Source organism: Cadophora gregata, assembly GCF_030347475.1.
Source record: "Cadophora gregata isolate MNR1 chromosome Unknown scaffold_14, whole genome shotgun sequence".
In the NCBI taxonomy this organism is placed as follows: Eukaryota; Fungi; Ascomycota; class Leotiomycetes; order Helotiales; family Ploettnerulaceae; genus Cadophora; species Cadophora gregata.
The window spans coordinates 253,856-274,471 of NW_026695937.1; the positions used below are offsets into that span (position 1 = coordinate 253,856).

A 20,616-nucleotide genomic window follows, 5' to 3' on the forward strand; every position below is an offset into this window, starting at 1 on the left:
ACACGACATGATTTTCTCCCGTCAGCTGAATATCTAAACTTGAACGTGGAAAGAAATCGGGCGCTTTCCCAGCTCATTCAATGGCTTTGAGTGTCACACTATCTTCTATAACATAATTCGTGATGCCTTAGGACAAGCAAAAATATACTTTCTCGCTAAGGTATGCCAAGCACTGTACGATTCAGTGATGTTTCGCTTCCCCACAACACAGAATGTTTGATCTTCTTTTCACGTTGTTTCTGGAGGACAAGGGGAAATAACAGGCGTGCATTTTAGTTTCTGATCGGGACGATCTTTCTGTTTTTGTTACTTTTTTTCATGCTGTCATCTCATGCTGTCATGTCACAATCTAAAGTTCGGGTGTTTTGAGCAGCGGGAAGTTTCGCTCGGTGGGTGATCGAGATCGGAGACTCTCAAGTCAGATGCTTGGTAGGTAATTGGGACCACTAAACATGTCATTCCAAAAGGTTAAAGTCAGAATCTGGCTATTTTGGGAAAGATATTTGCTTGGGAGACATGGCTCGAAAACAACACTCCAGAATTGGGATCCAGATCACTCGTTTCATCGCTACGTTTGATTTCCACGATCGTGATATTTGTAGCCTTCGCCATGTTTTGATTCCATCAACAGCAGATCATTTGTCTAGAGCCTGTATTGCGTGCTGGGACCGGGGAAACCCCAGCTCGTTTCGGATATTCCCAAGACACTTGGAGATATCCTGCCACCTCAACTCGTGCCAATGAGGAATCTTGAAATGATGTATCGAGTTCAGTGTCAAGAATGCTTTCGTGGCTTCTGCAAGATCGTTCGCCATGCGGCATTTCCTGAAGGAGCCGCTTTGCTAAATGCCGGGCTCGTCCCGTCTTATGGGACTATTTTGAGGCGAAACGTCATTGTCGATCGGACGCCTAGACTCTATGTACAACTCTTGAGTCACAAATGTTGGTGTCAGCTGTTCTTGACTTACTGGTTCGTTCTGGGTAAGTGGTATCTGTATATAAGAGTCTTGCCATCCACAAGGGTAAACTTTTTTATACATCGTCCGGCACGTCTTCATTTGATCTTCTTAAATACATTTCTTTCCATTGTACTTCACAGCTGGTCTGATACTTTTATTTTGAGCTTCCAATCATATCCTATCATTTTATCACCTTTCAGTTTTATTCTAAACTTCTACTGCAATCATGCACTTCAACATCCCAACAGCCTCCCTCCTCATCCTCGTCTCAGCTATCCTCTCAGTCCACACATCACCCATACCTTCAAATGGCGTAGCACGTATCGGACGGTCCTCCGGTGACGCTTCTATCATCGCTAGAGATGTCGAAATTGACCTAGAGAAAAGACGACCTGGCGGCGGAGCTGGACAGGGTGGACAAGGAGGTGCTGGCGGAGCTGGAAGAGTAGGAGCTGCTGGAGCTGGACGTGGCAATGGCGGAGCTGGAGCTGGAGCTGTATGTTCATTCCGCAAAAACCTTTTATATGTCCTGAAAACTGACAAGTACATAGGGAGGGGCAAACGCTGATGCTAACGCTGGAAATGCCAATGGTGGAAACGCCAATGCAAACGGCGACAATGCAAACGTTGGAGATGCCAATGCTGATAACGCTGATGCTGGAAACGCTGATGCAGAGAATGCTGATGCAGAGAATGCTGATGCAGAGAACGCTGATGCTGGAAACGCTGGAAACAACAACAATGCGGGAAATGCCAACAATGCTGGAAACAATAATGCTGGAAACAACAACAACGCTGGAAACAACAATGCTGGAAACAACAATGCTGGAAACAAAAATGCTGGAAATGCCAATGTGAACGGCGACAACGCTGATGCTGAAGCTGGAAATAATAATGCCAACGGCAACAAAGCTAATGCGAATGGCGACAATGCCGTAGATGTAAGTCAACTCTGTTCCTTCTTAGCTACGATCAACTACTAACCTTTCCCACAGGCCGCTGATGGGGATAACGCAGATACCGGCGCGACGGATCCCGCTCAAGCAGCTGCTGATGCCGCTCTAGCTGAGAGTCAGGTACGTGGTTTCGTCCACTTTTTTCCAATGATCCATCTGAGAGCAGACGAGAAGAGAAATGAAGCTAACCAATGCTCTGCAGGCCGAGTCCAATAAGCTGCAACCTGATGCTTAATTCCATACTTAGTTCTAAAATGGTTTTTGGGAGTATAGTGGATATCGTGGTTAATGGACATTGTGGTGCTGAAAGGACGCTGCGCTTGCTGAATGAAAATCAAGGTGGGAATCTTAGGGAAAGATGTTTGGTGAAATCGAAACACCCAAAATTGAAAAGAAATGAGACATGACATGAACCATTCTAGATTTATTCTCTCGCAACTGCGGTCAAGGGGATGAATGTTGTGCCTGATAGTATCGACAATAACGAAATCGGAATTAAGCTTTCCACAACAGTGACATATGTGAACTAATCGAAGGATCAGAGACCACTACCCTCCGGTAAAACTGCGCCTCCAGGTAGGCCGCACTAAAAAGCAAACGCGCATCAAAAAGCATCATTTCATAGGGTGCTTAGCAGGCTTCGCTTCAAGGCACTCAGGCACCCTATCCTCCACCTGAGCTATCAAGTATTTCATAGAATATGAGTAGAAAAATTCTTACTTTCTTGATGCGCGTTTGCTTTTTAGTGCGGCCTACCTGGAGCCGCAGTTTTGCCGGAGGATAGTGGTCTCTGATCCTACGATTAGTTCAAGGAGAAACATACAACACATTTTAGAGCTTCAAGTCAAGTCTAAGATGAGTAGTCGGCTGTTGTGTGAATGACCAACCAACTTTCGTCGTCATTGCAAGCGAGAACGCTTATGCACCATCAATCAGGAGACCGACTGCAAGTGGTCGGAGAAGGGGATTGAAAAGCGATGGCTTGATACATGCCGAGCAGAGACGCCTGCCAAACAGTTGAGCATGAATATCAGGCCACATTATAGGATAGAGCAGTATGAAACAAAATTTGGTAGCGGGAAGGCTGCGAGCTAAATATGCTGTTAGTGAGGAAATCTTCGAAGCACATTTGCGGGAGACAATTGATGGATGCAATCAAGATACTACGATAGCGGCATCAAAATTGCCCATATGTCCGCGGTAGCCATCATACTGGACAACGACGAAATCTTTGGGTCGGCACTCCTGATAGTCGGGGCAAGCCGAGAAAAGCCCAGACGGGGGACATTCAACGCCTCGGAATATGATAGTCATACTGGCTCAGTCCGGACTTTTCTAAACATCGGCACTGAGAAAAGCCGTCGTAATTAGCTTTGTCACCCTTCTTCCACGAAACTTTCTCTTTGGCAATGTGTCATTACCTTAATGTGACTTCAGTCCAAGTTCGAGGATGGACGTTCCACCACCAAAGTAAAGGAAAATGTATATTAGATGACAAGTATAATTTCTCGGATTACTTCCGGCCAGAATTTTAGAAGCCGCTATGTGGTGCACCGTGGGCTTACAGGCGAAAACGCCTGACCACGCCACCCATGAATGTAGTCGGCGATTACAGTACACGACCTTCAGCTTGACCCCACTGAATCTCGGAACCTCCCGCAGCCACCATCCGAAACATTCAATCATAAATATGCCACAGAATATACCAGTAGACTGTCCAGTGGTCTGATCTTTTTCGGTAGGTCATCTTCGCTCTGGAGCAATGTTCTATGTAGTTGTGATCGCCGATCAAGCTGAACGGCCGCACCCTTGTATAGATATGTGATATAGGTGGCGAGACACACGGGAACATGATGTTCAGCTGAACATAATACCGCGCATGAAATTGATATTTGAGGGATGAACAACTTTACTGAAACGTTCTTTTGCAACCGCTTTTATTGAAGCCATGCTAGCAATATGATGGCAATCTAGTTGCTTTCTGTTCTCCAAAAGCTCGTCGACCAATACGTAGTATTCTGAAAGTCAGTCGCCTACAGTCAAGAATGACTGGTAAATTATCATCGGAGCCCTTAGCTCCAGAGATTTACATCTCATTTGAGCCTGTGACTGCCACCTTGCAATACATCGTCGCGGATCCAAAAACTGGTGAAGCAGCAATTATTGACTCAGTATTGGATTTCGACCCTGCAACCAACCGTCTCAGCACTAATTCGGCAGATGCTCTACTCTCTACAGTTGTACATAATGGCTTAAAGCCTACTTTCATCATGGAAACTCATGCACACGCAGACCATCTCACTGCCGCCCGATATCTCCAACAGAAGCTCGTTGAGCTAGGGCATCCCAAACCAAAGATATCAGCTGGAAAGCGCATCACACAAGTCCAAGCGACATTCGCCAGCCGATACGGTATCAGCAAGGATGAACTCGAAAACATCTTTGACCAACTTTGGGACGACAACCAGAAATTCAAAATTGGACTCCTCGACTGCGAGGTCCTTCATCTTCCTGGCCATACACCAGACCATGTCGGATACAGGATCGAGCAATATGTCTTTACAGGCGACTCTATCTTCAACCCAGATGTCGGGTCTGCAAGAGCAGACTTTTCTGGTGGTTCAGCAACGCAGCTGTACAAGTCTGCGAGAATCCTGCTGGATCTGCCTGATCATTACCGCTTGTATACTGGTCATGACTACCCTCCTTCTGACAGGGAAGTGAACGAGAATGGAGAAAGGTTTCGAGCTTTTTCTACTGTTGGAGAACAACGCCGTGAGAATAAGCACGTCAAGAGTGGTGTCGATGAGGAGACTTTTGTGAAGTGGAGGAGGGAGAGGGATGCTACACTTGGTGAGCCGAAACTACTTCACCAGGCGTTGCAATTCAATATCCGTGGAGGAAGGTTGCCAAAGATGAGCGAAAGAGGAGACAGACTCCTACTTGTGCCTTTAAAAGTTGACAGTGAGCTCCTGAAAATTATGTAGGGACCAAAATTGTAGGGTTTGAATGTGGTAAAGGTGCTTTCAAGACACTTTGGAGGACTGTCTCGATCAAGGTTTCTCGAGTCTTTGATTGAATGAATTTTGATTTTGAATGTCTTTAGCGTTCTCAAATGACAGCAACAATGTAGAGATTTTTTTTGGCGGTTGCGAGCCTATCCCGAGGTCATTTCAAGAAAAGTAAACCTGCCTTCTCCTTAAGGGTGCCTGATGGGAACATATGCGCCGCTTCTAACCGTGATCGTACAGTTATCTAGGCGAACGTAGCGGTGATAAGAATTGTATCTGTTTTCGACACGACTAAGAATCGAGCTCAGTAACCTCAAACGAAGCCGGGAGGCGTGTGAAGAACTGAGAATGTCTGAAACCCCCGAGCCCTAAGAGACAAGGCGTCCACTTACGGAAGACGTCTACCTAGACTAAGTCGGATAACACGAAGAAGGAATCTTCGAGAGAAATTTTAGCTCATCCGGTCAAAGTTAATGATAGTTCAACGTGAAGGCTGAAGGTGAACTTCTCTGGAAATATCTGATACATTCAGTGCAATCACATATGACTCGGCTGTATTTCGGCTAACAAAAGGCAATAAAAGAACAGAAATTCGGCTCTTCTAATTGTATGCATCGCGACAAGAAGAATAACTGTGCTGGTACGATTAGGAATTATCCGCGGGCTCCCGCAACGCAAGGTTTGATGTTGACTTGAGCTGGCTCGCTAAAAAAAAAGACCCACTAATTTAGCGCCTCGGTTCATTTTGACACTCACCTGCAGCGAAGAATTTGATTCAACAATGACAACGACACCCACAACCCAGGGAAGCTATCATCCTCGATGCTTAGCACCCACAGAGCATTCTCCTCCTTGAAAACAAAGATCCTTCGAGGTACTTTAACTCCCATCAAGGGCTCGCCCAAGGTGCTCTATCGGTCGCGGAATCGAACTCGACGTCACCTGATCATGGACAGCGCAGGAGAAGTGAGTGGCTCAGTCGGCATGAGAATAACAGCTCTAATCTGACCACAGAAAGATCATGACCATGATACACATGCGATACCTCCACAGGCTATCTGCAACGTGTATAAGAAATACCAGCGCATGGATGACGCTGCTGTGGATGCAGATCTCAGCATCGTCGATTTCAATCGAGGCTTGACAGACGTACAAAAGCAAAAGTTGTTCTCTGTAGGGACCGTAGAAGCTGAACTGATCGCAAAAGCTCAGAAAACGTACAAGTTCTACGGAAAAGACAGCATGGAGGAAGCTTCAGGATCAGATCCTCTTCCTGCACCGTGCACAGTCTATGAGCACAAAGATTTCCCAGGTTGGTGGGGTGCGGCTGAATGAATCATCATATTATTAATACATTGGCAGGTCTACGACTATTCCCTTCTCTACTACCTCCAGAATGTCAAGTTATGATGTTGAACTCGGTGATGCACCGTAACCTTGCGAACCCTCTTCACAAGACGAACTTGCAACCCGATTACGACATTCCATATCCCCCATCCACCTCGTCCACAGGGTCATTCTTCGGCTATCCCCCTCATTCCAAATACGAAATCTACAGACCGCTTAAAACAGACTCTAATCACAAACAGCTGAATACAACCCAATTCCTCTCAAAGAAGCTTCGCTGGCTGACTTTGGGCTCGCAATATGATTGGGCAACCCGTGCTTATCCTACAACATCACCAACACCATTCCCCCCAGATATCGCGTCATTAGTCACCACCCTATTTCACTCATCATTCACTCCGGAGTCAGGTGTCGTTCTTCTTTACAGTCCGAAAGATTATATGCCTGTTCATCGCGATGTCTCTGAACAATGTGATCGTGGTCTTGCATCCTTCAGCTTGGGATGTGACGGGTTGTTCATCTTATCAAAGGATATCAAAAAGGAAGGTGAAGAAGTAGATGAGAGCAACGAGGATCGGGAGATGGAGATGTGTGTTCTGAGGGTGCGGAGTGGGGATTGTGTCTGGATGAGCGGGGAAACCAGGTGGTGTTGGCATGCTATGCCGAAGGTTATGAACAACACCTGTCCTCCATGGCTTGTGGACTGGCCAGCTGAGAAGGGAGGTCCGAAGGAGTTTGAAAAGTGGAGGGGATATATGAGAGGGAAGCGACTGAATCTCAGTTGTCGACAGGTGTGGGGATAACTTTATCTTTGGATTCACGGCGTTTCCCCATCGTCGCCCTCCAGAACTAAACACATCAATGCCTTTACATATGTCAAAGGGCTCAGCAAAACAATCATCCTGCCACAAAAACTATCAACAGATACCTATCCATGCACTTCGGCCTTGGACTTTCAGAAAGACATCAACCGAACTCATCATCCTCAAAATTTCGCTTCTCCACACACCATTATACACCACACACACTGCTATTTGAGATCCTGATTCGTCGAATTGTGCTCATTCGTCAACCCATACAACCTCGCAAATAGATCATCAGTTGAATTCGTGTGCCTCACATATTCCATCAAAATCACCACCTGCACCGCTGCTTTTTCCGAAAACACCTCAGAAATCCACGCAATCGTCACATCAATGCCAGCTCACACACCCGGCGAAGTCCAGATATTACCATCAACCATCCATCGTGCCTCGGCAACCCATTTCACTCTCGGTCCCATCTCTGGCGTTCGCGCCCAGGCGGCTTTGTTCGACGTTGCTCTTCGTCCGTCAAGCACGCCAGAGCGGGCAGCGAGCCATGAACCAGTACAAGTCGTGATGAGGTATTTGAGACTTGGATAGCGGTCTCTGATGAATGCGATTTCAGGATCTAGCAAAGGCGCTGGTGCACGAGTTCCGAGGCCGCCGGGAACGATAAGGACGTCGAGTTCAGGGGCAGTATCGAAGGTGTGGGTTGGAAGGACTGATTCGCCGAACGTGGAGTTTATAGCATTCTTCCACCAGGATGGCTTTTCGGTTGCGACGGGATCGAGCGTGGTGGAGAGAAGTGTGAGGTTGATGGTATACTGCAGGCTGAGAAGATTGAGAGCGTCCAGAGGTCCGAAGACATCGAGCGCTTGGAAGCTAGGAAAGAGGACGTATCCAAACCGCGTGGGAATAGGGGCGGTGCTGTTTTGCGATTTGGCTACACTGGCGAGGACTTTGCAGGGAATGAGGGGTGTTGAGGTCGGTTAGTAAGCATACCGCTCTACTCAGGCGCTAATCCCTGTCGGCCCAGCCTGCCCGCCGTCGTCACCATCATTTTCTTCAAACAAAGCACTTTCCATCATCAAACGCGCCTGCCATCTCCTACATGCTACACGCGACACTTCATCCAAATCTTCATGATGTCGTCTTCTACTCATTCCAGCTCCGACTCCTCATCACACTCCGGCTCCTCATACCTCGACTCCTCACACTCCGACAGCCTCCTACAGCTCGAAAATATCATCGAAGAGCACTCTAAAGACACTCTCTCATACTCTGCAGACGCTCTACTACACCTTGTGGACGCCCCCTCTTCCCCGTTCTGCGAAAACACTCAGTTACACATGCCTCCTCAAAATCGCTCCGCAGGTCGTGACGTTCATATCTTTGATATACACAATCGAAGCACTTCAATTGGTGGCCTTATTCTTACAGCTAGTATCACAAATGCCAACCTATATTCTATGATACAGATTATTGTCTTCTTTGACGGCGAATATATTCTACGGAACGAAAGCGGTATTATAATAGAGAGAGATGATTCTCTACTTTTGCGTGGAAACTATTACATTGATTCTCCTCGTACGTCCTTTGCAAACAACGCTTTTATATAACTAACTTGTCAGTAGATCCATTTGTTGTCAATAATGAGGCAGTACTAGTCCGTACAGTTTCTTCATCGCATTCAGGACCTCGTGTGCATGCCTTCCGGGACGCTGTACGTTTGCGAGATGGTCGATGTATTATAACAGGGGTGGTAGCGCTTGGTGCTCAATATGATAACTGGCGCAGTTTTGAGGCTGCACATATCTTCCCGCTGGCTTACGAGGAGCACTGGAGAAATAACGATTACGCCCGTTGGATCTCGCTTTCCCCAAATGTAGGAGGTTCTATCAACTCTGTACAGAATGGGCTACTGCTTCGCAGTAATATGCACGACCTCTTCGACTCACATGAATTCTCGATTAATCCAGACGTATGTATCTGCTAATCTTTAAGAAGATAAAGTAACTAATTCTTATTTTAGGACAGTTACAAAATTGTACACTTTAGCTTTGATTATGATGGAATTGCTGGAAAACATCTCGATCAGAGATTTCTTGATGATCCTCAAAGACCACCAGATGAGCTCTTCAGGTGGCATTTTCGACAGGCGGTTCTCGCCAATATGAGGGGTGCTGGCGAGCCTAGATTCGAGCATGATTTCCCGCCTAGGTCTGATATAGTCGGTAGTATACTTGAGGGTCCAAAGGCTGCTGAGAGGATGGAGTTTGAGCTGTTCAATCGCTGGGCGACCGAGGTTGATTTGACTCAATAGCCAGGTTGATTTGGGAAGAGGACTGAATAGGACTTATAAAATAAAATATCAACCATGAACGCAGCTGCCCGGTTGTGTATCTGCTAAATGAAGTTTAGGAAGATCACGGAAGCAATTGCAACTGAGAACAATTGTGCAAAAAGAGATTCAAGGAGAAGATTTTAAAGCTGGAAGGGGAGGGGAAGAAGGTTAGATTGGCGATGTGTGATACTGTGTTGACTTTTCCGGGGGCGAGGTTTCCATGGGAGAAGCGTGTGGAAGTTTGTACGGAATTACGGGTGTTGAGTTTGGTAGATGGGGCACACGGGATTGGTAAGATGTGATGTTCCCGTCTCCCAAGTTTGAATCCTGCTTGCATAAAGTTGAGAGTATCTGGCTCTGCAATTTTTGGATTTGGTCATATGTCAAGATTTGAGATTGAAAGCCGCTGACACCATGTAGGACTAATAGACCTCACACATCTTGGCAAAGTCAGCCCAGACTTCTTCGTCAGCAATTGTCACAAGTATGTTATATCCTCTCCACAGCTTTGGAACCTTCAGAGATGAACAGAAAGGACTAACGACACTTTCCAAAAGATGGCTCTACACTCCCCGCTCTTGCGCCGTCCTCCACGTTCCAACCCGGAACCAGCACCTCATCCGGACATCCATCCCTACCTCCCATGGTTACCAATATCTCATCACCCCCGAAGACCCAAGTGGTCTCTCCTCATTCACCCACCTTTTCGAATTCGTGGCCACAATGGACTACACTCCCTATCTTTGCATCCCAGCCGCTCTTGAATTCCGCAACACGGTATGCGGTGGTGAAGAAGCGATCCGGAAATACTGCTTTGAGATTGCCCGGAAGGGAGGGGATTGTGTGGCGAGGGCTTTAGGGACAAGTGTTATGACTACTGAGGGGGGAGAGATGAGGGCATGCGCGTTCGCTAATGTGGAATTGCCTTTTGACTTCTGCGATGTTACTGACGCCCGTTCGAAGGAAAATGATGAAGACATCGAAGGTAGAGAGAAGACCTTGAAACTTAGCGAAGCGGAGAAGATAGGGGCTTGGATCAAAGTCACTGCCGCGAAGGAGTTTGATACTTATTTGCAGACTGCGGTACATGGTGGGAAGCTGTGGATTCGTTTTAGTGGGCAGATTTACCTCGAGCTCGCGGATTTCGAGTGGGTGGCTCCAAGATTGAAGGAGCTTTGTGCGAGGGTGAAGAGTAGGGAAATAAGTGAACGCGACAAAGCGAGAGCTGTAAAGGTGGATGATGTTGTTCTTGAAGGGTGAGGGAGGAGAGGAGCGGAGAAACTTTGAGTTGAGGAGAAACGATTGCCCAAATGTTCCAAGACCCTTTTAAGACCCGAGGAGATCTCTGGTAGTACAGACTTGAAGAAAGAAGTCGTTCGTAGAGAGTCCTTGTGGAGGAGCATAAATACCATGTACATATTCATCAGTAAATGCTAAACATAGCGGTTGGTGAATATCAACACTTATGACTTGCTCCTTGATCCGCCGAACATGGAGCTCCTATCACCGTATGGGAAGTGGTCATCGCAAACAATCAAGATCTATGGTAACAGCATAATAATATTACATAAACCGCGTTATCGTTTCCGTTCCAATTTCAAGGGGTGCAGAATGTCCAGTATGTTGTCATGATCGTCACGTGATAGGTTTTGACATTTGAGCAGGACAAGACTTGGATACTCAATTAATCAAGTTAAAATGATAGTCCAGGTGATTTAAGATAAGGACTGAATAGAGCTTATAAGTTTAAGTGTCAACTATGAATGCAGCTGCTCGGTTGTATTTCCGCTAGGCGCAGTCCAGGAAAATCACGGAACCAAATGCAAGTGAGAATAATCATTTCAAGTCAGAACAATTTCTACCTGTTGCAATACATCGAATCTCCGTAACCACGAGCAATTCGCTTGGGTATAATAATGTCTCCCATCCCTCTTTCTTTGTCTTCCCCACCCAAGAATCCAAACAAACCGAGCGGAAGTGAAAACAAGAGAACAACCGCAGCAAAGCTCCCACATAGGCGCAATATGGAAGTAAACACTAACAGCGCAATGATGCCGAGAATCACAAGAAGAAGGTGAAGATCTAAGCCTTCCCATTCACTTCCTCCTTCTCCTTCTCCTCTTGAATAACCTCCTCATTATCCTTCTTCCACTCCTCATCATGATGCATAATCACCGGTCTCCCCAACTTATCTGTTCCTTGAGCCCACAGACTCAGAATACTGCCTCTGCGCTCAGCACCAACCGGTCCAGTCGAGCCTCTGCTCCCTCTGCTCCCTCTCGACTTTCTCCGCTCCTTCTTCTCGGCCTCGCCAGTAACATCAACAGGCTTGACGAGCAGGAACTCGCCGTCGTCTTTGATTTCCTCAGGCTCCAACCTCGCGAGCTTAGCCTTCATCTCCGCAAGTTCCTGCCTCAACTTCTTGACCTCCTCGCTGGGATCCTCCTCCTCAACAACAATAACCTTCTTGCCATGTATGCCATCCACATCCTCACCATTCTCAATCTTCTCGAGATCCTCCTGCGCCTCCTCGCCGCTGTCATGCACGAGGATGTCGTTGCCGTCTTTGTCTTTTCCGGAGACCCAGACGCTGAGCACGGAGCCGTGGCGGCCGGCTTGCTTCTTGGGGGATATGGGCATCTCGGCCTTGGACCACATGGATTGTCGGCGGCGCTCGCGGATCGCCCAGGATTCTTCGGGCGCGGTGGTTTTGCTCCAGTCTTGACGGTGTGCGGGGTCGTCTTTCAATTCGGGGCCGTCGTCGGTGGAGAAGGTGGTGCCGTTTGTTGCGGCTGCAGAGGCGGAACCGCTGCCACTTCCACTGCCTGCTGTTGAGAGGCGGCCTGTTGAATCGAGGGTTAGATGGAGTCTGATATGGGGGTAAGGTAATGAGAATTGATAAGTAGAGGATTTGAAGATCTGGATAACTATTTTCAATTTGGGGGAGTTTCTGTGGAAATTGACTTACGCAGTGTGTTGACATCGAAGACCGGGGAGGTCGGACTGACGACTGTTGTGCCAGGCATGATTATGAAGATGGAATCTCTGTATATGGAGCTACCGTCCTCTACAATTCTATCCCTTCGTCAAACTTCAAAAATATATCCGTCTAGATCTATTTTCGTTCTGATCTTCGTCTTGATCTCGATTCTTGTTTCGCTTTGATGTCTTTTCTTTTCTTTTCTTTTCTTTTCTTTTCTTTGTTGTTAATTTGGGCGAATATGATGACGATGCGGGGTTTGTTGTTGTTGTATGTCAAAATCAAGGATCGGTTTGAGAAGAGAAACCACGGGACCTACCCCTTATATACCTCCCGCCAGTCCCAAGCCAGACCAGACCAGGCCAGGCCAGGTGTGTCTATCTATCTCATCCCTAACGTAAGAACAAGAACGGCAAGATAGGATAGGTCCATCATGTTTTCCCCTCTCTCGTACCGCCAGTCAGAGTCAGCTTCTGCCTCCCTGCCCTACCATCCATCCCTCCCTCCTATCCCTATGAAGGTAATTTAGCTCCTCCCAGTGCACTAAAACCGGGACTTGCAACCGCAGCCAGCTCTCCACCACTGAAAGCACATCCATCTGCCTGCCTGGTTGGTAGAGAAACCCCATATCCACTGCCCATATCTCGCTCTCGGCAGGCTACTGCGCAGGGGGAGGGATGCTCCACCCACTGCCGCCAAGCGTCCAACCTTTTGGAGGTAAGTTAAGTTACTGTATCCCCCATCCCCAGGAAAACCCCGCAGATCGAGCACGCTCTAAACCACAAGAGGGTCGGTCGTTTGGGGTGAACCACCTGCACCCGAACCAGCGAGCGTCCCACTCATTATTATTCGCCTTAACGTCATGAAGCTAACATCTCGCAACAGCATCTAAGCCACCACCGTGCGCGCTCTACAGTAGCGCTCTGCCTGGGGCTGTCAACAGCTTGAGATGCTAGGAAGTTAGAGATGCCTGGCCAGTGAGACGGAGTGGTGAGCAATGCGAACTGCGAGCAGAGTTTGGGAGATGCTGCACGGCGTATCATGCCCAGACGGACTCGCCGTTGAGGGAGAGATACACTTTTTGGTAGACATGAATTAGAGTAGCTATGCATCTGCAGTGCATGGCTGGGGGACTGCAGATAGCGGGAAAGTAAATCGTCGTGTCATGATTCGGATGTCTACTTTCTCACTTTCTCTGCGTTACAGTACCCATTGTTTTCTTTAGCTAAGTTAGAACCCAGGAAATCAAATCGCCTCTAGATTATGCTTTGCGGCAGGGCCATGGACTTCTGGTGCTCCCTCCGTGTGTCTGTGTCTGACGAGACGAGCGCGGGGTCCGATCTGCATTCCATCCCCCAGGCCCCACCCAATTGGCTTACTGTACATGCAGAGAGGGCTTATCTTTCCATCTTTTTTGTACAGTACCGTATCTTGCGCATTTCCACGCGAGCCGTGGCTGGGCTTCTGGGCATGCAGACTCGCCCGCCCAGGAAGCTTGGGATAATTTGAAAAGGAATGTGGAGCAGTGGTGCGGTGCATCATTTCGTTCGTCTGGAGTGTGTGAGTGCTGCATGTGATGGGTTGATAGGCGTTGATAGACTGCTTGGCGAATCGTCATGGAGGACGCGGTTGACGAAAGGGGGGAGCACTTTTCTGTGGTACGGTAACTTACTGTATCTGAACCCGGAGCTTTTTGTGTGATGTGATGTGATGGGTGATGCTGATGGGTGAGTTGTTTGCGGCACAGAAAGAGAAGCGAGAGCGTTCAGGCAGAGAGAGGGATGGCAAGGAAGTAGAACGGTTGCGTCACGCTGCTGCGAAAATCCCCCTTCCCCTGAGATTTCGATGTGTACGATGACGAGAGATTGATGATTGATCATCGCCGTCTTTTCTCGCATGACAGCTGCTGCATACTTCCCGCATAGTTCCCATGGACTACCAAACAAGGCAGTACCTCAACAGGTGTACCTGTCTGACTTAAAACTTCGCGATATGATTTAAACCTCAACAAAATGTTCGAGGCTGAAGTATGAAATCAGAAAACTAATATGAATGCATCCAGACGCGGGGTAAGTGTGACTACTAATCATGCTTTAGGTAAGAACTTCGTGAAGGGCCCGTCAGTCACCCCTCCCTACTACCTAGCCAAATCCAAACTCTCGGTCAAACCATGCCATACCAACAAAAGCCTAGATCTAGGTCCTCGTGAACCCTGAGGTCCTCACGATTCATCATGCGTCCCTGAATCGAGGTTAAATGAAACTTAATGCGTGTAGCAAGCAAAATGCCAGCCGAATCGGGATCTGAGGTTCGCGATGCAGGACACAATGAGCAGAGTTGATTCCCATCCCACAGTCAATTCAAATCGCGAGAATGACCCCGTGAGAGTCTGGTTGGGTACCATTCTTCTCTCTTGACCTGCCTCGGTGAGTTTTTCTTCTGTATGAAAAGGAGGCCTAGATTCCATACAATTTCAATCCAGCCCGCCTCCACCTACCGCGAGAAAAGCAGCGACCAGCGCCACAGAACGCCTCGGAGCAAGTAGCCTGGCTGCCTGGCTATCGAGTGCATGCACCTCAGGGTCCGTATCCCGTAGTGCGCGGTCGGGGAGTGACGAGTTGAGTAGGTAGATTAGCTTGCAGGAGACTGTGGGACGTGGTTGGATGGATGTAATATGTATGAATAGAGCTCTCATGGGAAACTCGCGTCGGTTGGTTGGTTGGGTGGTTGAGAGGTGGGGCTGAAGAGCAATGTAAGATAAACATGTGAAAGAAATGAGGGGTGACATGCGAGATGATGCGTGGGATGGGATGGTTGAAGTGAGGGATTTGAGATAAGTATATGAGTGATATATTGCAATTCACTCACATTTTGTTTTTTCATGTATGCCAGCAATCGCCAGTAAAGTCGAGAGGCCAAGAAGTTTTAGTTGCGACTGACGCAATCGAGGTCAGAATCGAATACTTCAAGGCAAGGTTACCAGAGAGCCAGCTCGGCCCAGCTTTCTCTCCGCACCCACAGGTCTTCTGCGGAGGATACAGCAGCTAACAAGAACAGTCTGCACGAAAGAAGTCAGGTAGAAACACTCCGCGGAACGATCGCCTCCCCAGATTCTATATGAAACGAGAGAACCTAGTCTTTGGATTCTGGTGTGGATCGGAGCTCAAGAGCTTTGATAGCTGTGCAAATACCATCGTCGAAGACCAAGGAACGTCGATGTCACCCAGGCAAGAAAAGCAGCCGGGTCTTTCCCGGTGGAGCATGATTAGATATGCGACAACGCTACAAGACGACCTTGTGATAACGGAGGCTGCGGCCTCGTGAAGACTGATTTGAAGGCGAGGGTAGTGAAGATAAGCTTCCGGGCGAAAGACACACATGGATACCGAGTAGCTTCTGGTGGCATGTGCTGGATATCGCCATGGCGACTGGTGGACCTGCCGAAGCAGTAAGAATGATACGCAACCAGCAGCATTGCTCGATATCTCGGTAGGTATTGCGGCAGGTCAAACTATTGTTGCAATGTCCAACCAAGCAAGGAGGCATGGAGAAAAGTAAACTGATTGTGAAATCAGCTAGACGAGTTCAGCAAGATCCGGTTAGTTATGCCAATGCTACGAGACTAGACAAAACAGACTGTAGCTCTGTGGCGAGAGAAGACGGAATAATGCAGACAAAACTTCTGCCAACCGATAGAACAACAATCAATGGACGTTGTGTGTAATGTCCGGTAATCCCAAGACATACACGAACACCCTCCTGTGAAGTCCTCGCTTCTGTTTGTTGGCTTCTTCAATTCCCCGGGTTCATGTGCGCGCAGATGTCGAAAAGTGTGTGCAGGGTATGATGCTCTCTACTGATCTCAGAAGCGATCAATGATAACAGAACATGGTAGACTTGACAAATCTCTGCCCCCATACTTAACTGATAAGATAAAACTTTCCGACTGAAATATGGAAAGCAACTGGGGAGTATGCCATGAAGGCCTGGAAACATTGCAATTACTTCTCTGAGGTACCCTCAAACTCTTGACCCATTGATCCCATGACACCTACTTTTCCCAATCACACCCGTCCCCTTGCTCCCCTGAAATGTTCCAATCACGATCCCCTTGAGACACTCCTCACTGCTTAGCAGGCACACTTGAAAACAACCCCACCAACCCCTCACTCAACGTCGGATGTGTAATAACCAAATCTCTCACATCTTCATAACTCAACCCCTTCTTCATTGCCAATTGCACCACAGGCAACAACTCACCAGCCCCCAATCCTAAGACCGTAAACCCCAGAATAGTATCATCATTTGCAATCAGTGCCTTCGCAAATCCAGCCGTGTTGCCCAGCGTTCGGGTCTTCAGGAACCCTGCCATAGGCATTTTTGCCAGACGGAAATTCAACCCCTTGGAAACAGCTTCGTGCTCGCGGAGACCGACATGGGCAAGTTCTGGGGTTGTGTAGAGGGTGAATGGGACTTGGCAGCTGGATTTCCGGAGAGGAGGCTGAGGGCGTCCGAGTAGGATGGATGACACAATGCGAAAGTCATCATAGGCTATGTGTGTGAAGCTTGGAGAGCCGGCACAGTCGCCCACGGCGAACACATCTGGGCTACTGGTCTCGAGATTTTCATCGGTGGAGATGAAGTTTTGAGGTGTGAGCGTTATACCGGCGTCTTCGAGACCGATGTTGTCTGTGTTGGGAAGACGACCAGTGGCACAGAGGATATGAGAGCCTGTTATGGTGAAGGGCGAAGTGGAGGAGGTCCCGGTGACAGTTACTGAGGTGCCGGATTGCCCCGTGACGTTTGCGATGGCTGTGGAAGTGAGGATCTTGACTCCGTCATTTTCGAGGACTCCTTGCAGAGCCGTGACGATGTCGTCGTCTTCCTTCTTCAGCAACCGAGCGTTCCTCTCGATAACAGTGACTTCAGCTCCAAGGCGTCGCATAGCCTGAGCGAATTCAAGACCAATGTAACCACCACCGATGATGATGAGATGGCTCGGCAACACATCCAATTCCAAGATTTCGATATGTGTCAGTGGGTTTGCGGCTTTCAGTCCCGGGATGTCATCGATTCGTGCTCTGGACCCAGTAGAGATCACAATCTTGTCCCCAGTCAAGACTTGCTTCTCGCCATCTTTGCCAACGACTTCAATACTCTTCGGTCCAACGAATGTCCCCTGACCCCAGATAAGCTCAACACCGAACTCCTTGAACTTGCCCGCGTGCATGTCTACCAGACCAGAGACCATTTCCCTCTTCCTCTCGCGAACCACAGTCATGGATAGGTCGAATTTACCTGGTGAGTTGAGTATTCCGTAAGATTGACCTTGGGAGGCTTCATAGATCACGTTTGCTGTATGAACGACGTTCTTGCTGGGAAGGCAAGCGATAGTAGGACATGATCCTCCGAGCCAACGCCTTTCGATGACAGCACACCGTTTACCCCCTTGCGAGGCAAGAGTCCATGCTATATATTTACCAGCCTCACCACTGCCAAGTACAAGTACATCGAAGTGATTTGGATCCGCTGAAGACATATTACAGGACGAGGTTGAGGATTTTTTTGCTGGTGCCAAAAGAGGTTTCTGGACAAAGTTTGCTAATAGGTCTTGCTGCGGTAGTAAGGCCAGTTGAATGATTGACGACAGATCCATAGTCAACATTGATACTCATCTTTATATCGACATTGTTCTGAGTAAAGTCCTCGGCATTTGTTGTGTTCGTTCTTATTCATCCCGATGCAGGTTAAGACTTCGGGGATTGGGTGCTGCACCCCGGATTTAGCCATCCGCTGCCCTGACTGATCACCGTGGCACCAATGCGTCTCACAACATTGCTCTGACGATTTGTAAATAGGCTCTACCCGTTTCTGGTAGGGCTTGTAAAGGCATGACTAATTGAAAGAACATGTGTGATAAGGCTTGTATCGATGTCTGAGGTGATGAGATAACAGATCCCGAGGGTGATGTGCATGCTTACTTGCAGGAGAACAGCAGCAGGCAGAAGCCGGGATTGAAGCTGGTATTCTAACATCGGGCAGACTTGCCAGCGGATTTAAGCAGAATCACAAAACAGCAAGTGTAGTGAGTAAGGATTGAGATTCTCACTACTACACTGTCAATTGACTAAAGCAAGGGAGAAAGCCACCTCGCAACTGATAGAAAGGGGTTCCTCCATAAGCTCGATAATAACAGTGAAAGCTTCAAGGCGACGTGCAGCAATGAGGAGAATAATGAATCGCAATTAAAGACGTAATGAAAAGTCTTGCAGGCAAAAGAAGGGGACTAAAATGCAAGAATAAACGTAGAGAGACGTGATTATTGAAGATCGGGGACTGGTCTTTGTGGTGTGCGTAGCACAACACGACTTTGCCAGGACACCCAGCACAGCTCCCTCCAACAGTCTAGCAGATCAAGCTCCTGATCTGATATCTATCAATAAGATCTCCATCAGTGCGAGGACTAGACGATTACTTCATACTATCGTGTCCAGTCCTAGGGACATCCGCATGACTAACTGGAATCGAAGAGTACCGTCCACACGATTCATCGCGGAAACATGCGATACGGGAACACTTTTGGATTGATCAAGTTGTAGATCAGAAGATCAAAAGGGGACGAACTCGAAGTTGCAACCAGACGGCAGCTTCTGGGAATTTTACCCTTGAGGCATGTCATCAATCGTTGATTCGGAGAGGAAAATTGAAAGCGTTCTCTGGCTTTGTGGGCACAGACCAGATCGAGATCACGTGCTAGCGCGTGCCTTCCACCGTCATGGATATTTCGAGCTCAACAACACATCACACAATGCCTGCTTAACTTATGTTGAATTATACGACGAACTTCCTCTGTCATGATGCGACGAGTCCATGACTCCACTGAGTTTGCGAGCCTCTCTAAAGCCAAACGGAACATAGGAACAACGTCGCTGCTGGGTGCGACTTCGAGCACAAGAACCTCCAGGATGGGTGGTTCACCGGAGACTACAACGACACCGCGTACACACCTCGGAGATACAAAAACATCTCATACATGCGCAGGTATGACAGGCAATGTATGCGGCAAATACGCCTTATGGCATAAGATCCACAGCTGTGGGGGAAGCAAGTCTTTTGCGTGTCGCATACCTTGGGATGACGACTGCCAGGGAACAAGCAAGCAAGCGAGCCTTTATTCTGCTGGAGAGCTCTTCGATTCAAGGCATTGAGTCTGCCACTGGGGCTTCTGTCAATGAAGGCGTGGTGGAGTATGGCAAGCAGCCAATCCAAAGTACCGGACAATCGTCCAGTGGAGCTCATTTGCTGGCACTGCGGTCAATCCGCCTCGGATTCCACTCTGCGAATAAGGGGCCATCCAGTCACTTTCAATGTTGCTTCGAAGGACTTGGAAGTCCTTTAACGAAGGCAAGGAACGTTGCCGTTCTCTATGTGAAGACGCTCGTGGGGATGCTGTTGACCCTGAGAATCATCCACAAAAGCAAGTCGCGAACAGACTTTGGTATAACTTGCCGGTGCTTGCAATAGCATAGATTCCGCATCTCGGTTCGAAAGAGCTGGATACAGGCAGAGGACGGGTCGTAATGGAGAATAACGAAGACTTTGCCGGGAAGAATTCAGGAGAAGGATGATTGCCTCGATTCTGCGGCAAAGCTCGACCGACTCTGCATATCGCACCAGCAATGAGGGGCATGAGGGGCAGACGAGAAACGGTTTATTGATAGTTGATGCGACGAATCCTGCGAACACTATATTTAACCCAGCAAAGGAGAGAGCGAAAGGAAAACCGGCTTCTCGAAACAGTAATTGTTGCGGACCTCCCGCCATCACAGCTGCGCGCTGCACACACCTCCTTCTGAGGAATTTTTGCCCCAGCAATCTGGCCATGTTTTTGTTCATGTTTGAATGACTCTCGGATTATTGATCCTTCCAGCAGCTGGATAAACGCAGGTGGGGGCGGGGTACTGCCAGACTGGATCATTCTCTCCGTGAATTGCAACTTCAAAGCGCGATTCTGCAAGTGGCGTCTGCACGAAGTGGAAGGGAAGATATCTTTCCGCCTGCAGGTTCTCAGCGACCTCTTATGACTCTTGAACTTGGATAATTGTCCCCACACAGTTTCGAGTTGCCATCGCAGTGACTCGCTGCGCGAGTGGCGTAACAGGTTGTCGGTGCTCAAGCCTTCGAAGGATCCTCTTTCGTGCGACGTTCCTTCACGA

At 48.2% G+C, this 20,616-nt stretch overlaps 9 protein-coding genes across 9 annotated transcripts; 5 read left to right on the forward strand and 4 right to left on the reverse strand.

Annotated features, from left to right (window-relative positions):
* Nucleotides 1-1,046: 1,046 nt before the first annotated feature.
* Nucleotides 1,047-2,430, forward strand: ONS95_004175 (uncharacterized protein). The gene is made up of 4 exons (XM_058497523.1): nt 1,047-1,455; nt 1,511-1,900; nt 1,955-2,035; nt 2,118-2,430. Exons 1-4 carry the CDS (start codon nt 1,186-1,188, stop codon nt 2,148-2,150), a joined length of 774 nt encoding a protein of 257 aa, XP_058352248.1. The 5' UTR covers nt 1,047-1,185; the 3' UTR covers nt 2,151-2,430.
* A 1,358-nt stretch (nt 2,431-3,788) lies between these two features.
* ONS95_004176 (uncharacterized protein) lies at nt 3,789-5,076 on the forward strand. Its single transcript, XM_058497524.1, has one exon. The coding sequence runs from the start codon at nt 3,961-3,963 to the stop codon at nt 4,900-4,902; it is 942 nt and encodes a 313-aa protein (XP_058352249.1). The 5' UTR covers nt 3,789-3,960; the 3' UTR covers nt 4,903-5,076.
* Nucleotides 5,077-5,874: 798 nt separating this feature from the next.
* ONS95_004177 (uncharacterized protein) lies at nt 5,875-7,076 on the forward strand (the record flags this gene model as incomplete). The annotated part of the gene is made up of 3 exons (XM_058497525.1): nt 5,875-5,892; nt 5,941-6,238; nt 6,289-7,076. The coding sequence occupies 3 exons, from the start codon at nt 5,875-5,877 to the stop codon at nt 7,074-7,076; spliced, it is 1,104 nt and encodes a 367-aa protein (XP_058352250.1).
* Nucleotides 7,077-7,477: 401 nt separating this feature from the next.
* Nucleotides 7,478-8,136, reverse strand: ONS95_004178 (uncharacterized protein; the record flags this gene model as incomplete). Its single annotated transcript, XM_058497526.1, has 2 exons — nt 7,478-8,024; nt 8,087-8,136. 2 exons carry the CDS (start codon nt 8,134-8,136, stop codon nt 7,478-7,480), a joined length of 597 nt encoding a protein of 198 aa, XP_058352251.1.
* Nucleotides 8,137-8,218: 82 nt separating this feature from the next.
* On the forward strand, nt 8,219-9,399 carry ONS95_004179 (uncharacterized protein; the record flags this gene model as incomplete). Its single annotated transcript, XM_058497527.1, has 3 exons — nt 8,219-8,663; nt 8,711-9,057; nt 9,109-9,399. The coding sequence occupies 3 exons, from the start codon at nt 8,219-8,221 to the stop codon at nt 9,397-9,399; spliced, it is 1,083 nt and encodes a 360-aa protein (XP_058352252.1).
* A 200-nt stretch (nt 9,400-9,599) lies between these two features.
* ONS95_004180 (uncharacterized protein) lies at nt 9,600-10,680 on the forward strand (the record flags this gene model as incomplete). The annotated part of the gene is made up of 3 exons (XM_058497528.1): nt 9,600-9,711; nt 9,841-9,904; nt 9,978-10,680. 3 exons carry the CDS (start codon nt 9,600-9,602, stop codon nt 10,678-10,680), a joined length of 879 nt encoding a protein of 292 aa, XP_058352253.1.
* Nucleotides 10,681-11,105: 425 nt separating this feature from the next.
* On the reverse strand, nt 11,106-12,611 carry ONS95_004181 (uncharacterized protein). Its single transcript, XM_058497529.1, has 2 exons — nt 12,389-12,611; nt 11,106-12,263 (listed from the first exon to the last, which is right to left on the reverse strand). The coding sequence occupies exons 1-2, from the start codon at nt 12,444-12,446 to the stop codon at nt 11,503-11,505; spliced, it is 819 nt and encodes a 272-aa protein (XP_058352254.1). The 5' UTR covers nt 12,447-12,611; the 3' UTR covers nt 11,106-11,502.
* ONS95_004182 (uncharacterized protein) lies at nt 12,588-14,933 on the reverse strand. The gene is made up of 2 exons (XM_058497530.1): nt 14,073-14,933; nt 12,588-13,951 (listed from the first exon to the last, which is right to left on the reverse strand). The coding sequence occupies exons 1-2, from the start codon at nt 14,296-14,298 to the stop codon at nt 13,776-13,778; spliced, it is 402 nt and encodes a 133-aa protein (XP_058352255.1). The 5' UTR covers nt 14,299-14,933; the 3' UTR covers nt 12,588-13,775.
* Nucleotides 14,934-16,523: 1,590 nt separating this feature from the next.
* ONS95_004183 (uncharacterized protein) lies at nt 16,524-18,065 on the reverse strand (the record flags this gene model as incomplete). The annotated part of the gene is made up of 1 exon (XM_058497531.1): nt 16,524-18,065. The coding sequence occupies one exon, from the start codon at nt 18,063-18,065 to the stop codon at nt 16,524-16,526; it is 1,542 nt and encodes a 513-aa protein (XP_058352256.1).
* Nucleotides 18,066-20,616: the final 2,551 nt, after the last annotated feature.

Bases quoted from the DNA above. Each gene is read 5' to 3' on its own strand.
- ONS95_004175 (XM_058497523.1), top strand. From the start codon at position 1,186: ATGCACTTCAACATCCCAACAGCCTCCCTCCTCATCCTCGTCTCAGCT. The intron at 1,456-1,510 runs GTATGTTCATTC...ACAAGTACATAG, and splicing joins GCGGAGCTGGAGCTGGAGCT to GGAGGGGCAAACGCTGATGC. The intron at 1,901-1,954 runs GTAAGTCAACTC...CCTTTCCCACAG, and splicing joins ATGGCGACAATGCCGTAGAT to GCCGCTGATGGGGATAACGC.
- ONS95_004182 (XM_058497530.1), bottom strand. From the start codon at position 14,298: ATGCGAGAAAAGACGGCGATGATCAATCATCAATCTCTCGTCATCGTA. The intron at 13,952-14,072 runs GTAAGTTACCGT...CACACACTCCAG, and splicing joins AAGCTCCGGGTTCAGATACA to ACGAACGAAATGATGCACCG.
- ONS95_004176 (XM_058497524.1), top strand. From the start codon at position 3,961: ATGACTGGTAAATTATCATCGGAGCCCTTAGCTCCAGAGATTTACATC.
- ONS95_004181 (XM_058497529.1), bottom strand. From the start codon at position 12,446: ATGCCTGGCACAACAGTCGTCAGTCCGACCTCCCCGGTCTTCGATGTC. The intron at 12,264-12,388 runs GTAAGTCAATTT...TCGATTCAACAG, and splicing joins CTTCGATGTCAACACACTGC to GCCGCCTCTCAACAGCAGGC.